Source organism: Columba livia, chromosome 11 (genome assembly GCF_036013475.1).
Source record: "Columba livia isolate bColLiv1 breed racing homer chromosome 11, bColLiv1.pat.W.v2, whole genome shotgun sequence".
In the NCBI taxonomy this organism is placed as follows: domain Eukaryota; kingdom Metazoa; phylum Chordata; class Aves; order Columbiformes; family Columbidae; genus Columba; species Columba livia.
In genome coordinates this window covers 14,013,425-14,029,772 of record NC_088612.1, presented here as the reverse complement: position 1 = coordinate 14,029,772, position 16,348 = coordinate 14,013,425, and the positions used below count along the sequence as shown (strand labels likewise).

At 40.3% G+C, this 16,348-nt stretch overlaps 1 protein-coding gene across 9 annotated transcripts in view; it reads right to left on the bottom strand.

Annotated features, from left to right (window-relative positions):
* The window catches only part of TCF12 (transcription factor 12), a 159,947-nt gene extending 143,961 nt beyond the window's left edge, over nucleotides 1-15,986 (bottom strand). For 4 of the 9 annotated variants that reach the window (XM_065076967.1, XM_065076968.1, XM_065076970.1 and 1 more), the window contains exons 1-3: nucleotides 15,815-15,986; nucleotides 14,581-14,679; nucleotides 13,675-13,747 (exon numbers count right to left, since the gene is read on the bottom strand). In XM_065076967.1, coding sequence (XP_064933039.1) covers nucleotides 13,675-13,747; nucleotides 14,581-14,655 — 148 coding nt within the window. In that variant the 5' untranslated portion in view covers nucleotides 14,656-14,679; nucleotides 15,815-15,986. Of the gene's footprint in view, nucleotides 1-13,674; nucleotides 13,748-14,580; nucleotides 14,680-15,045; nucleotides 15,204-15,814 lie in introns of those variants that run through there. The other 5 variants (XM_065076978.1, XM_065076969.1, XM_005511149.4 and 2 more) reach the window with 5 other exon arrangements.
* Nucleotides 15,987-16,348: the final 362 nt, after the last annotated feature.

Below are 16,348 nucleotides of genomic sequence, written 5' to 3'. Positions count from 1 at the left end.
GATTGCTATGGACAGGGCTGTTTTCTGTTTACGTATCAGGAAATCTTTTTAGACTAGTAATTTTCTTCCTTGAAGAAATTTAGGCAAATATATTTATCTGCGCTTTCTTATTTGAATTAGATTCAAATAAAATTTACAGAAAAGAGAAGGATATGTAATCTGTGAAGGTGTGCTCAAACAGTTTCTAGAACATTGCTATGAGTCCGAGACTGAAATTTGCATTTCCACATTTTTAAATAACAGAATTTACATTTTAAAAGATGTGCAGTTGATACAGTAAGAACTGAATCAAAAAAGAAAAACCAAAGAAACTTTATCAATGTAAGCAAAAGATTGAATTAAACAAGCAGAGGCATAGAAATGACATGCAAAAGGAGGGAGTGGATATTAACACTGAAAATACATGCAAGCCAATTTAACTCTGCTTAGGTCATATGAAATTATTCCTATCAACCCATTCCCCGAACTGAGAAAGTTAAACACCACTGTCTCTTCTACACTGTGAACACCCGTCCTCATTTTACAGCAAGGCAGCTCCTCAAAGGACGCAGGGACTACGCAGCAAGAGGTGAACAGAAGTTTTGCATCTTAGCCACGTCCTTTGAAACTCAAGATGATCCTCTCTTCACTATGCAATAATACAATCTTGGCAAAAGATATTAATGCCTGCTTTAGCTTATTTAAATTACAAAAATAACAGCACTAAGTATCAGGTAAGTAATAAGATCTCCTGGGAATTTGCTATTTCTAGTTACGAATTTTCATGAAAAAAGTCATTAAGACCAAAAAAAAAAAAATCACATTTTGAGAATTCTGTATTTTGTTCATAATCCAGTATCCCATATCCCTATAATTTAGTGGATCTGATAAAACAGTAGCATAGATGGAAACAAACCAGAGGATATTGAAAAGTATTGAATATATCTCAAGATGGAAGCTTGTTACATGAATTATGAGAGCTGCTCATTTCATTTTGGAATCACTCATCCAAGTATAAAATTCTTTCAGAATTAGAATTTCAAAAGATAAATACCTAGCTGCTCATACTAGACTCATTTTAAATGTTATCTTTGCTAAGCCTGACAAAATCAGGCCACTATTAATACATACTTACATATTCAGAGCACAATGAGCTTATCTCAATGTATTTCAGTGAACCTATTGCCACAATCCCAAAAACAGTGCCCACTCAATCAGCATTCATTGACTCAAAGGCTAAAAGGACACACAAATGGAACTCTTCTTGGAGCCATGAAAGGCTTTTATTCCCCAAACATGACTTGAAACCTACTGACAAAACTGTCGGAGGCAGCCTGGGTTATTAATGTTGCGTTCGATCCCAAGGACAGCTTAGAGAGCTTCAGTACACATGTCCGCTGATGCAGCATTAAATTTGCTTAAAAAGGGAAAACAACCACAAGCAGACACCTTGCAGAGCCTTATTCCCCAGGTTCACACTGCCAGTGTAATCAATGCTGACCCCTCCTTGGGACAGGAGCTGGTCAGCATGCCAAGGTCACTTACACCACCACTTGGCCCCCCAGCTTAGACCCACACATGTAGAAACTGCAACTAACAAGTCCTGTCTAAACTGCTTAGAGCAGCGGCTCAGTAACGCCTCCCAAGGAGCAGCTACAGCAAGCAGAAAGTTATTTTCAAGTGCAAATAAAGCATTAATTATTTTATTCTTCCTTAACTTCACTCGGAAGGAGAAAAACAATATAGTTCTTGTTTAATTCTCAGGTACATCTACTATTTGAGAAAAAGTGATAAACCTAAAAAAAAAGCTGCAAAAGTTGGAGCAAGCTATACGGGTAACTTAAAATTCTTTTCTGGAGGCTCTTTCAGTAATAAAAGAACTCTTAAATATGGAAATCCCAGTTTATGTGAAAAAAAAATGCTGTACAGTGTTAATCGTATTAATTGTCTCCTGGAGACTTAGAGGAGTTTCCACTTTTTCTTTATATTCCTCAGTTTAAAAATTGTTTGATCTTTTAAAATAAGGAAAATCATAATCAACTCCATCCTCACAGCACATGTAGAAACGGATGTTACTGCTGTCTAGGGGATCTGCTCTACACAAGGTGCCTCTGAACTCGGACATTTTGTCTCAGGGAAGAAAACCTAAAAATGTATATACCTCATGGGACAGAAGACATTCACAGTGCTTTCTTAATTTGATAACAATGCCACACTCTGAGGAGGAAATATTTACACACAAAGATCTATCCACATTTGCTGAAAAAGGGATCCCACGTAAGGTATATTTTCCAAATAAACAGGGAACTATACATCTTCACGAGTGATTTTCCCCCATTAGTGTCACATTTAAGGTTCTTCAACAGAAATAGTATGGGAGCAAGGCAACCATTTCACTTAGAAAAAAGGAAAAGATGAAGTTGATAAGCATTATGAATAAAGCAGCATATTTTCACAACTGTTTAGCAGTAATCAAAATCATGGAGGAATCTCTCTAAAAAAATATTTTCAAATTACTAAAATGGACAAGAACCACAGGAAACTATGAAAGTCATACATAGCTTTTGCAATACACGCTACTTAGTTAAGACAGCTCAGTCTATATATGCATTCAAGCTAAGTATGTTAAATAGAAGAATTGTTCACAGCGTAAGATATTTTTAAAGCTGTAGCTTTATGGACAGGGGGTTCAACCAACAATTAGGTGTGAAAAAAAGAAAATCATGTATTTTAAAGAAATCGCTGCTTCCCGCTCTTTTCACTCCAGCTATGTGCTAATACTGACAAGGTACTTTCAGATCAATGCACCAAGCGCTTTAGGAGATGCAACAGCTCTGCCAAGAATCCTGCCTTTGAAAGGACTTCCATTGCTATGGCAACAGCATGTTCTCCAGTATCCAATTCGGAGACAACCTATGACACACACATGAGAGATGGCCCAACTCCGACTGATGCCTCGCTGCAGCAGAAGCCGCACTGTCAAACACGTACCACATTTCACTTGCAGAAATATAAGGTACAAACCAGGTTTTTTTGATGACACTTTCACGGGGCACTTAAGTTACCTACAAACAAACAGCTGCACCTAGGAGAAAAAAATGCCTGTCACTTCATAAAACAAATATAGGCTATTCAAAGGCCAAAAAGAATATAACCATTAGCACGGAACATAAATTGCATTACACAGCATCTCGCATATGCAGGCATTTACCTCTTCTCCGATCCCAACTTCCCCTAACAGGATGGGGGAAAAGGAAAAAGGAAGTGTTGGTCCATAGTAAATAAGCAGATGATTGAACTCGTTACTCAGTACTCAGCAAGTATCTTGGAAACAAAGTGGGTTTAATGAGCATAACAGATATGCGTAAATATAAATCTTGGTTTTACTGCATCATTCAAAAAAAAAATTCTCTTATAATGTTTCACCTTCCACACATAAATGTATTCACAAATGACAGTCTTGACATGTCTTGAAATTTAGTCTAACATATAGAGTTTTAAGCATCCATGCCATATATATCACTCTTATAAGAGTTAATGTACTACTACACAGGGACTAGCCAGTAATTCAAGCCATTAAAAAGGATAAGAAGGAAATCTCAGTTACATATCCGTTTCTGCACTTTTATTACATGACAGCTTTCAAAAAAGTTGATAAAAACCAGCCTCTTGTTCCTCACCCAAGTTCATTCACCCCAGATGGTCAGATACATCTTTCCTGTAACACAATGAGAAACGTAACAACGTGGTTGCATTCTTCACGTTCCTGGCAACCCTAAAATAGTTTAGCAACCTTTAACGTTACTTCTGATTGTACAGTACAGCACTCATATACTGAGGACTAAGAGAGTGGCAGAAAGTTTTTGTAAAGAATCACAATCTCCTTTAATATCTTGGCAGAAGGAAGAAGATTAACTTTTATACAAGTTGACTATTTCCCCCTTTAAAGGGGTTGACTTACAAACAGGGAAAAATAAAAGGGCCTTTTGCTGATTAATGAAGGCCTGAAAGCCCATTAGAAGAGTGTGCTCTGGAGAGGACACAGTCTCCCAGCCTTTAAAGCCTGTCCCTGCTTCTTTTTGAGGTACCGGGCACTATCCAGCTTGCTTTGCATGTAGTAATATTACACATTATTTAATAATATTCCAAATTAATAAAATTAACAAATGAAAGATGGGGGGGTGGGGCTGGTCTGTTTGGGGTTTTATTGGGGTTTAAGCTTTAGGAAGGTTTTTTGGTGTGTTTCGTTGTTGGTTTGGTTTTGAGTTGAGGAGCTTTCTAAGTTCAGCATCTTACAAGTGCTTGCAAGAAAAATATCTAATTCAGATGTTCTTGTCATAAGTAATATCGACAAAGTTCATGCTCCGTTTTTTTGTGTGCTTATTACTGTCCTCTGGCAAGGGAATACGATATCAGAGATATTTTCAAGGTTACCAAAATAAAAGCATTACACAGAGCAGAGAACACATGGCAGACATTACATGCATTTATACACATAAAGTGGCAGAGAAGTCCATTTCTCTTCTAAAAATCAAATCAAGGGAAAAATTTCTGATTTACTGTACCATTCAACAACCTTGCATCTATGCATCACAAGTAGTAATCTCGCAAAGACATCCTACAAAACACAGCCATGTGAACTCGGAGCAGTGAACACCGTGCATCGCTTTTAGAAACATACAAAAGCTTTTCATTACTCCAAAACTCGGTCATCTTCATTAAATTAGCATCTCTTCATAAAAGCCTTGGCTTCATTTAGCATTCAGGAAGATGAAAGAGTAGCTACCCTCCTTATGGATTACTTCTCTATTACAAGAGAATGTTTTGCACGTCAAAAGCAAACATTAAAGGATTAAATGATATTGTCAGTTCTGTTCTTGTTTATTTGCAGTGGGCAGTGAAGAGAATTGCAAAGAAACAATCACTGATTATTTTAAGCTGTGTTCTTTTCAAGGATAATGACTCATGAAGTTGCTGCATAAAGAAAGGGGAACGGGATAGGTGTCGCATTGAAAATCATCAAAACATCACCACATAAAAAATGTCCTACAAGCAAAGCTGTCTGGATAAATCATTTCACAGAGTAGCCACAATAGCTCTTGGGATAACACCAAGACAATGGTATCTTGCATTCAAATAAACAAAAAACAAAAATATAAACAGCAAACTCCATTATCCTACAGACGTCTAAAACTACTTCAGGATTTTTTGAAGGATATTTACCTCCAACAGCATCCCATTAACACTAATACAACAGAGTAGAAAATTAAAGAGATATTTGGTCACAAGGCATCCCTTCAGCATGCAAAATGCAAAATTCAATGACTTTACCATGGAACTATCTACATCTTATAGGCTTCGAACATGTTTTCCAACAGAACTAGAGAAAACAAGCTTGCAAAGTGATGGGTTTTTTTAAATTACACTCTTCACATTTTTCTCACACGTTATATGCTAATAGTACAAATCACACTCAGTAAGACTTACGTTTTGCTCAATTTTCTGTCTGGTTGCCTTCTTACTGACTCATTCAAGTAAAAAAACAGTTTATCTTGGACATTTAGATAGATGTTAAAAATGCAGATAGTACATACAAAAACCACCAATGTGCATTCAGTTTTTATTTTGGGTAAGGCTTGGAACCATTCGATACACTAAAGATTTTGTTTGTAAAATCTGAACATGGAAGAAGATGGGAGTACTATAAATCAATTCACTCTTCAAAGAGAGTGAATATATATGATACATATCATAATATAGCAATATATTGTAGTCATACTCTAAACATAATAAATACAAACACCAGATAACACTACAGACCAAGTTCCTGCTTATATCGAATTAAGGGTAAACTTTGGTTTAAACTCAATTTAATTTAACATACAGAACATGCATGTTCATGGTCTGATATTCATCGGCATTTTACCCGCAAAATGTATACAACTAGAAATGACCCAATCTGGATTTTGTTTTACTGGGTATGTTTTTCTAACAATTAGTTCTGCCTATCCATCTTTGTATTTAAAAAAGGGGAAAAAACACAGTCTAAAATGTAATTGTCACAAATCAGGGCTCAGAACACAGTTGTATATAAAACTCCAACCCAGACTAACTTAAGTTGCTCCATGTTACCACTGCTTCACCTTCAGCAGCAGCAAGAACTCTTTCAGAGACAAAGCACAAACAAATGCTTCCTACAGCTTTGTCCATGCAAAATAAAGTTGAACAGCAAAAGTAAGTGATTCAACCTATTGCTAGTACTCCACATAACTAACAACCTGACAAAGCCATGGAGATACCATCATTTCTGCAGCTACAACTGGTACAGAGAAAACAAATCCACAATACCAAAAAGCAGACTTGAAAACATAACACAAATATCTCACGTGCTCACAAAAAACAACATAGGCAACCTCTCCACAACTTCAGGAGCAAGAAATCAGGCCCACTGCAATAAACAAGATTTACTTCAGGGGAAAAAAAAAACCACACTATTAATTCAAAACTATCAGTTATACGTAAAAAATATCTACCTATTTTCCACTCAGCAATAAAGAGAAATTGTGTGTAATACCAGAGATGTACTTGTTACTCTCCTTTTTAAATGCAATTCTACAGCACACACAGTTTCTGAGGTTTGCTGTAGCACTAATATGGAAGCACACAACTCCCCTGGCCAGGGCAACCCTTACTTAGTTTCATGCTGAGGTTTTACTCGTGTTCCTAGAGAGCACTGCCCTCCTAACAGCGCTTTAAAGTAAACCCTTTTTATCAAGTCTCTTCCTCTTCCAACCCCCATTCCAAGAACCTTTTTGAACACACCAGTAACATTTTTTTTTAATGTGATCAAGCGAGATTTTTCTGAATTATATCGGTAAGAACACAAAGTTTATTTCATTTAAAGCAATTTCAGCTCCTTCTTGGCGGGGTGGGTGGATGGGTTGGGAATCACATCTCCAGCATACAAGAATAATCTAACAAAGTCCTAAAGATTGATTGGGTACATTTTAGCCTGATTATCCAGTGAAGACAGTGAGATATTATTAAATATAACAAAAGCTGCTCTTTCTGATCATTCTTGGTATTCAGTTAACATCTTCACCAAAAAAGTATGTCCTTTATGTTTTTGAATGTTGTGTTTACAAACACGGCTTTGTCTAACAAATGAAAAACACAAGGCGTTCATTCAAGACATTAAAAAAAAATGTATCATTATCTCATCTTAGACTCATCATAGAAAAAAAAACAAAAAACTTGCCCCTACAACCACTAACAAATAAAGGATTACAGTATTTTAAAAGTCCACAAGTACTTCCAAATCATCACGCTGAGGTCACAATAGAACTGAGCGCTTCTGGATTTTCATATTAATAAAAAACCCCAAAAATCAAAGGAGTGGCCATCACTACTTAAGACAGAAAAAAGCAGAGTTTAAAAATAAGTTTCCTGTCCTTTGAATGACAATTCAGCACTATATTATACTTTTTCCCCTTTTCTTACAATGCTTAATAACAAAAGAAATCATTAGGGTGTATACACAATTGAAAACTAGTTATGAATATTCAATAACAATCTCCATCAAATAATTCACATGCAGAAGAAAACAGTGCCTTTCCTTATTTCTTTATTTACTATTTAAATTCAGTGACTGCCTCACATGAGAACATACAAAACTAATCAAGTTTTACTATCCATTTCTGAAAAAATGCTAATACATTAAATTAGACAATGCCTCTAAAAAAAGCTTTTTAGAGAACATACTTTACTCAGTGAAGTCATTCATTGAAACTGACTTTTCAAATATTATAAACTCATATTTATTTTGAAGCAATTTAAGATAGAACACTCATTTATTATATCACAGATATCACATCTGGCTCTATAGGTAACTTAAGAAATTGTACAGAGCTTCTAAAAATCCTCAATGCTATTCCCCAAAACCATAATCCTCCAACATTAGAGCACCAAAAAAAGAACTGCATCTCTGCAGTCAAGAGACGTCAGCTCAAGAGACCTAGTAGACTATTCAAGTTTGTGCACACCTTTCAAGTTTAGAAATAGTCTCCACAAACTCCAGTCTTACTAAGTGACATGGTATTATTAATATATTAGTGCCTTAAACAACCTTCTGTTCATAAGTTAGTAGACACAATTTTCAACCATGGAAAAACTACATTATACCTTTAGAAACTTCAAGAAAATACAGTTTACTAAGTGTATAGTATATAGCAGATTAATATAAATCATATAACAGTGTCTATATGCTCAAGTATGGATAAAGTAGAATTATCTGAGACAAACAGTTGTCACACCAACTTGATAGCAAAATGACTAAGGGGTTAAGTCATCTTTGTGTGACAGCTGGAAAGAAGCAGGGGGAAGGGAAACTTTGGCATGTACGGATGAATAACCATAAAATTCCCTTGCCAGAGACCAAAAGAGACCACAAACAAATAAAACCAAAAAACCCAAACCTTAGCAAAAGCTACAGACATAATAAAAGGTCTACAGTAATTAAGGGACTGAGTGCAAGCTCAGCTGCCACTAAAGGACACACAAATATATAAGAATGTCATTTATACTTCTCATTAAAGAGGAGAAATTCCTGAAATCTTCATCTCACTTGGATTTGGACCATTTGAAGAGTAATCCATGGGTCTCCCCTACAAACATCTAGAGCAGAAAGAAGCTACAGATACCCTTCTGCTTTCAAGCACAAGGCTTCTGCAACTCTTCCCTAACAGCCTTCAGAAGAAGACGGAATTTAGCATCCCTCAGACCCAAGATGAAATACAAGGCTAACAGGTCCACTGGTTCACTGTTAATGGAACTAGAGGACAAATTAGATATTAAAAATAAAGATAATAAAAAAAGTCACACAGCTGCATGACCTAATGTTTGTTTTAACAGGCCACCCTAGATTTCTGGCATTTAATACAAAATAAGCTTATCTTCTTTTGAACAGCAAACAAAACCACAGAGGATCACAACGTTTTGGATGACAAAACCAGAAATACAGATCAAAATCCTGAAACACAGCTCTTCCACTTTTAAAAAAGATTTATTTAAAAGAGCCTGTCATGACCTAATACACTGTAGGACAAGACTATGTGACTACATAATACTTCCCATCAACTCCTTAATTCAGGGATTAGGAGCAGGCACTAGGAATTTCCTATACCTCAATGGGAGACTGCACCAGAAACACATTCAGAGTGACATCAGAGAATTGATGCTTCTTAGGAATCACAGTTCTGACCAAAAAAAAAGAAGAAAAAATACTGTATTTTGAAAGGTTAGGAACACTAACTTGTATACATAACAAGTCTCATCTTTCTGCAGTTTTCTCCAAGGCTGTGATTTGGCTGTCAGAGTGCCTCTTCAACCCTCGCTGTAGATTAAAGAACACAGCATTTAAAACAGTGTCCATCCAGTGCCCATCCAAAGATTTTTGCTGAGGTTTGTTTGATTTACAAGGAACTACTGATGCAAAACTAAAAAGGAAATAAGAGTTTATGGGACTGACAAACACTACTCAAGTCAGGTTTTGCTAATTTTGGAAACGCTGCTTGGTAACTTAATAGACCTACTGCCATTGTGTCCATTCTCAAGGCACACGGCCCTAATTTAGGGACACTGAAGTTAATGGCAGGCTATCAACTTCAATGGTCCTGGCATCAAGCTCCTAATTACTGGCCTATCCCAATCTATCCCTTACAAGCCCAGTAGATTTGTAGACAGAAGTGGAAAGGGCTGCATCTTAAATTTGCATAAAAGGGGACCAAACTGATACAAACATATCTGAACAGATACATTCAGCAGTTGTTTTTGCAGGTAGGTCTAGTATGAGGAATGTCTGGGTACACATGAGATTTGTGCCCAGTGCTGCCCACATATGCATGTGCACTCATTTCTCATTGACTTCAGAAGAATTGTAGAGGCAAGAGAAGTGTTATATTTGGGCAACTTAGCTCTTGAACTGTAACTCTAACTCTAAACTCCTACTAGTTTGGGTTTTGTTAGACATCCACATTATCTTCAGCCTTTTCACTGATACCTCACATCTACACGTGCAGAGCCACGTACAAAAATAATGCTATTGGTACAATGAGGAGGCTACAAAAATTGAAGACAGTAAGCCACGTAGGAAAAGACTGTCTCATATATTCTTCTTTAACATCAAGAAGTTCTTTGCAATAGCAAAAGAAAAGGGTTTTATTTTAGAGTACAACACTCAAGATTTAAAAAGTTTCAATCACAGGAAAAACTGAAATTGAGATCAAACCTGCTGGGAACCATAGGAAAATTGTACCATTATTGCCTGTGGCAGGCACCTGAATATTGTGGTTGCATTTTAATGGAGCTACTGTAATAAATAAAGGGCATTGGGCAAAATGGGTAACCATCCAGGTTTGTATTGGCATATCTTTCGTTGTTTTGACAAACACAAAACAACGCAAAATTTCACTGTAAATCATAACCACTGCTATTAACCATAGTAGTAACACAGAAGATGTTAATTTAAAATAAGATCAGAAAAAAAAAAGCCAGACTGAAAAGCCTGACAGAGCATATCTCTGACCTTTGCCTGCTCCTTCTACAATTTCTAAGATAAAAATGGTTTTATCTTCACAAGTTGGTTTTGGCGGAGAAAATAACGGGAAGTTCTGTTTTAAAAAAAAGGTAATTACAACAGGTATGACAAGGAATATTTTGCAGCTTAACTCACTGACTTCCATGTCAGGTTACTTTTCCAATATGTTTGTTTTCACCGGTAGTCTGACCAAGTCATTTGACTTTATCAGCAGCTTACACGACTTACTGTCATAAGATACTACGATATATCAGATTAGTTCACTTATTTCATCTGCAGCTTTCGTTCATAACTGATTGACCTGTAGAAAGCAAGCCTGCCCCAACACCAGACTTTTGCTATCTTTTAATCAAAACACAGTGTTCATATGTTAACCCATGACAGCATTTTCTTACAAATTATAGATGGTCATATTAGCTGTTTTATTTAAGCAACCAAGTTACACATATATTTTTACAGCATAATCAAGAGAAACATTGCAGAACTACACCAGGTCAAGCTTATCACATCAGAATTAATAACATATACCCTAGTATTTCCAACACTTCACAAAGCCACAGCTGAAAAACAGAACTCAATCATCTTTGAACATCAATTAGTTTGTCCTTTTAAACTGGGGGCCAGGGGCTGGCAAGGAAAAAGCATCATGAGCATTCCTTCCTTCTATATCAGGTTTCCCAGAAACATACAGTCTTAAGAGCCATGCAGACAAGCAACTGACTTCCACTTACATATTGGGGGCCACCAGGCTGCATCTCTAATCACTGATAGGTTGCGGGGAGGCAGGGAAGGTTTTTTCAGATTTAAGTTTCAATGAGAAAAAAGGGGTGGGGGATCTACAATTACAAACAATAAACACATTCATATTCCAACTAAGAAAAGGAAAACGCTTTCCTGTAGTATGCTTGTAAAGACATCAGAAAAATAAAACAATTGAGTTTAACAGGAAAGATACTGAAGCAAGCTTCACCTCTGTAATTGCCATCAAAATCACAGTGTCTCTCTAAGAAGCAGCATCATTCTGCATTCAAAGGAAAAATTTTTAAAAGTGGTTTTTAAGAATCTGTGTATACTGTGCTTTTTGGTACTGGATACCTCCTCCTTTCGTGTTTCTCTTTAAAAAGCTGCCTATAGCAGCAAAAAAATGAAATAAAATTTCAAACATTGTACTAGAAGTTACAGAACACTTGAAATTAAAGCAAGATCACAATTAAATCAGAGTGCTAGAAACCAAATGTCTATAATTCATCACTGATCTTAAGACAGTCTTTCTACAACACTTAACACTGACTCAGAACACAACCAATATAGAAGTTTGTCACATCTCACTCCTGCAGAGTAATCCCCCTAGGTCAAGGCTTAGGTCGTAACATTTTAAGAATTAGGACATATAATCCCACTAACCAATAAATCTCTACAACTAGAAATGTTTTGAATTAAAACCCACAACTATACACCATTATCTTTTCCAAAAGTTAGAGTTTAGCTTGTTTGACAGCTGCAGTGTATTGCTCATGATTGCTATCTGTGTGATGATAGACCATATTGGTAGAGAAATTCAAGGGGTCAATAACACTCTCTCCCAAAAAACTAAGTATTCTGCCATTGTCTCTTTTTCTGAGCCATCCAAGGAAAGAAGGGTAAACATTACCTACAAATAGGGCAAGCTGCATCACCTAAGAATTATTCAAAACCTAAACTAAAAATGAAAGCTTTATTGCTTAACAGAAAATTATTCTGCTCATGCAGGAAAAGCAAGGGGAAAGGGTGATTAGATGGTCAGGCTGTGCTCCACACAGCAAGTTTTAGCTGTCTGAATGTCTTTTAAAACAAGCTTTTGAGAAACAGCTGTCTTGAATATTTGTATTGTTTTAAAAAAATTAACTATATTGTATACAAACTTGCTCTCTTACTATTGCAAATAAATTTAAACTTGATATACTTTCAGAGAGCAAGACAAAGCCAATTATATATCTTAGGAGAGAAAAACTATAATGCTTCTTCAAGTATTTAGCAATGACAACATTTGCTACATATTTTCATCAAATTAAACGTGAGAGATGTCTCTGAAAAGTTTGCAAAATTATACAATTCAGAAGCTTTAAGATGCTTTGAAAAACAAAAATTCAAACCCATCACTAAAATGCAAGGTGTCATCTGGGCTCTCAAAGCAACAGCTCTGACAATGCAAGAAGCAGCATTAGTGCACAACTTCAAACAACTACTTCACTCCTCTACTGGCATCCTAAAAACTTATTTTCATTAACCTGAACTAAGAACACAAGCATCACTTTGTTGTATTCATAAACAAAAACATCACTGTGTTCACAGAAAATAAACATTAATAAGAAAGAACAAAACACATTATCAAAAAGTTACTTTAGTTTCTTTTTGTAAGTAGAAATAAACATAGCCTTTACAAGAATGATACAAAGTATCTGTTACAAAACTACAATTATTTCCTTTTAAAGGCTTAGCTTAAAAGTCTCTGGAAACAGCTATTACCAGGACCTCAATGGAAAGACATTGAAACCAAAAACCACACGTAACATTTACTCGCTTTTCGTGTGCACTGATGAAGACTCAACATGAGAGGATTATATTTGTTGAAACTCTGAGAACTACACAGTACTACAAAATAGTATTAGCCCTACATTTTCCTTAAGATCTGCATTTTCAAACATATCCTTGAGTCAGGAGCATTTCATTATTTGGCATTTTACTGAAGTGCTTCCTCCTTTCATACACAGGCTATGAAATACTTTAACTGAACAGGTAAGTTTGATTTTATGAACCAAGCAAAAACAAATAAGCTATTCATCTTTAACATTGACAGATAAACAGCTTGCACGCCTGTACGACTGGAGATACTAACATTTTGCTGCACTGAGACAAGCAGTCTAAGGCACATAGAGAAAAACCGTGGTTAAAGCTAACAAAATGTGTTACAGAGATCAAAACAGCACATCTCCAATTAATCTGAATGTTTTATGAGAATACGTAGAAATGAAAGATTACCATACTTTGAACACATGAAGACTACACTAAAACATCAAGACCTAGTTACTAAGTGAACTTTATGTATCTTGGCTGCATCCTACCTGATCCACTGAACTGGCTGCTTCCTAGCGTAGTTGGTCTGGTTTTCCCACTATTAACAGGTGGAGAAAACATCTGCAAAACAAGAAAAAAAAAGTTGCGTTTAAATTAGCTTTGAAACTCTGTGCTAAATTAGTTATGTCAATTTAAATAAAAGTTAATAGGAAACAGATATTCATTTTTCTGCTAGGAAATAAAGAAAACATAAGATGCATGTTTAGACACATAAAAATCAATAAGCTAAAGTATTCCTTGCAATCTACTACTACAACTAAAATCTCCTTCCTATGCCAACACAAACAACTGAAACGAAAAAATAAAAGGAGACCTAATACTACTATGGCAAACTAAAACAGTTATATATCTTAAGTTTTGCTACTCAAAATATATTTCTTACTGATTTGTAAGTTTAAAGTCACTAGTTAAAGTCTGCTTTTGAGAGGCAGTAGTTTCCTACTATGTTTATAAATAAAGCACCTTTCTGAAATCTGTTAAAAGTATCACACAGAAAATATCTATAATTTTCTAGGCCAAAATCACTGTACAACCTATCAATGAATAACTCCTGTTACTTACAGGCATTAAGTTTTCTTTTGGTTTGTTTGGTTTTTTTGTTTTTTGTTTTTTTTTTTTTTAAAAAAAAAGCCAAATTACCAGTCCCGCATGCCAGCTTAACAAAGGTTAATTATTAGATTATGCCATCACTGGGTCAGCCTGATTTTAACCAGCTAAACCAATTGACCCAGCTGGTATTACAGTATTAAATCTGGAAGTCTAGACATTACATCAAAGTTCAGGTGTCCAACTTGGCTGGGACGGACCCAGCCGAGCCCTGCGTGCTGCTGCCCCTACTCCTCAGCTGGCTTTACCGCGCAGGAGTCACGGGAAGATCTCGGAGAACATCCTACCGCACTGAAATCCAGCAAGTCGCTCAGTTCCTTGTCGGTTCCTATAGCGGCCATCCTCTGCTGCTGGGAATTCATCTTCCTCCGCTCCTTGATCACGTCCTGGGGGACAGGGAGAGCGGCACGGGCAGCACCTCACCGCGGGCTGGTACCGACCCCGGCTCGGGGAAAGCGGTCCCGGGCAGAAGGGCCGCCGGTCCCTGCACCCCTGAGGCGGGTTGGGGAATCCCCGGGGAGCCCCGCTTCACCGGCGGACTGACGGAACCAAACTAGCCAAGTCTGCTCAAGTTTGCTCAGGCTCCCTTTCCTCCCTCATTCCGCTCCCCCCCCCGCCCCGCGCAGAGCACACACACACACCGCGGCGGGGCCGCCGCCGCCAGGAATTAGGTCCCCCCAGGCAAGCGAAAGCAAATAAACAGCCGCGGCCCGGCGAAGGCCGGAGAATTAGCGAGAGATTAAGTGACTCACTGTCTCGGCAACAATGGGGCTGACAAGCGGGGCTGGCCGCGGCTCAGCAGAGCCACCTCCGCCGCGGCATTATGGGCGCTGCCGGCTCCCCTCCGCGCCCCGGGCCGCGGCTCGGGCTCGGGACCGGCGGGCCGGGACCGCCCCCGCGCACCGCACGCGCACACGGGGCCGGGCGGGCGCGCGCGCCGCCGCCGGGCTGGGGGTGCGGGGTGGAATGCGCGTGCGGCGGGGGGGCGTGCGCGCGCGGCGCTCGGGGGGAGCGGAAGGAGGGGCGGCGGGTCCGCGCCTTCCCTTGTGCCCGCCGGGCGCCGGGGGGAGCGGCGGGGGCGCTGCCGCAGCCCCGCTCCCCTCCAAGTTTCGGAGCCGCCGGGGCCCGGCTACGGCTGCCGCGATCCTTTATGAGCGCTGCGAGCCGCGCGGCGCGGAACGCGCGCCCCGAGCGCCGCCCGCGGGGACTCGCTCCTGCCCGGGGCCGGGAGCCGCAGCCCGCCCGGGGTCCGCGGCCCGCCCCGCCGCAGATCCCCGGCACGCCGCGCCACTACACGGCTGGCCGGCCCCGGCTGCCGCCCCTCGGGCTTCCCAGAGGCGCCTTCTCCTCTTCCGCGGCCTCCCCGCAGCCCCCGCGGCGGCCCCCGAGCAGCCCCGCTCCCGCCCGGCCGCGCCGCCCTGCCCCTCGCCGCCGCCTCTGCCCCTGCGAGCGCCCGGCCGCCGCTTCTCTCCCCCCCACCGTTCTCCCAACTTCTCCCGGGCCCCCGCCGCCCGCACTTACCTGCTGCCCCCCGTACGCTCTGGTGACCAGGACCGGGCCGGCGGCGGCGGGCGGGCCGCGGGCTGGGTGGGAGGCGACGAGCCGAGCGCTCCCCCCCCGCTGGAAGGAACTTGTGGGTTTCCCTCAGGCAGACATTTTTTTGCTTACAGAGCCACAGCACCACGTTCACGGCTCCGGCTCCGTATCCCTCCGCGCCGAGCGCCGCCACGGCCTTAACCCTTGCCGCGCCGCTGCCGGCCGGGGGCGGGCGGGAACAGCCGCGGCGCTTGCGGCGGCCCCACGGGCACCCCTTGGAGCCGTCTCGGCACCCGCCTCACCTCAGGGCGCAGCGCCGGGACGCCCCAGCAGCTGCGGGATAGCGGCGGGGCCCGGCCTGGGCCCGGGGGCCACTTGCACCGCCGCGCAAGAGGCCGGCGGGCGGGTGTCGGCGGCGCGGGGAGAAGCGGGAGCCGTCGGCCCCCGGCCCGCTCAGGGGCACCGCAACGGGCACCCACTAAACACGCACCGCACGGGAACAGACCCTCCCCACCGCAC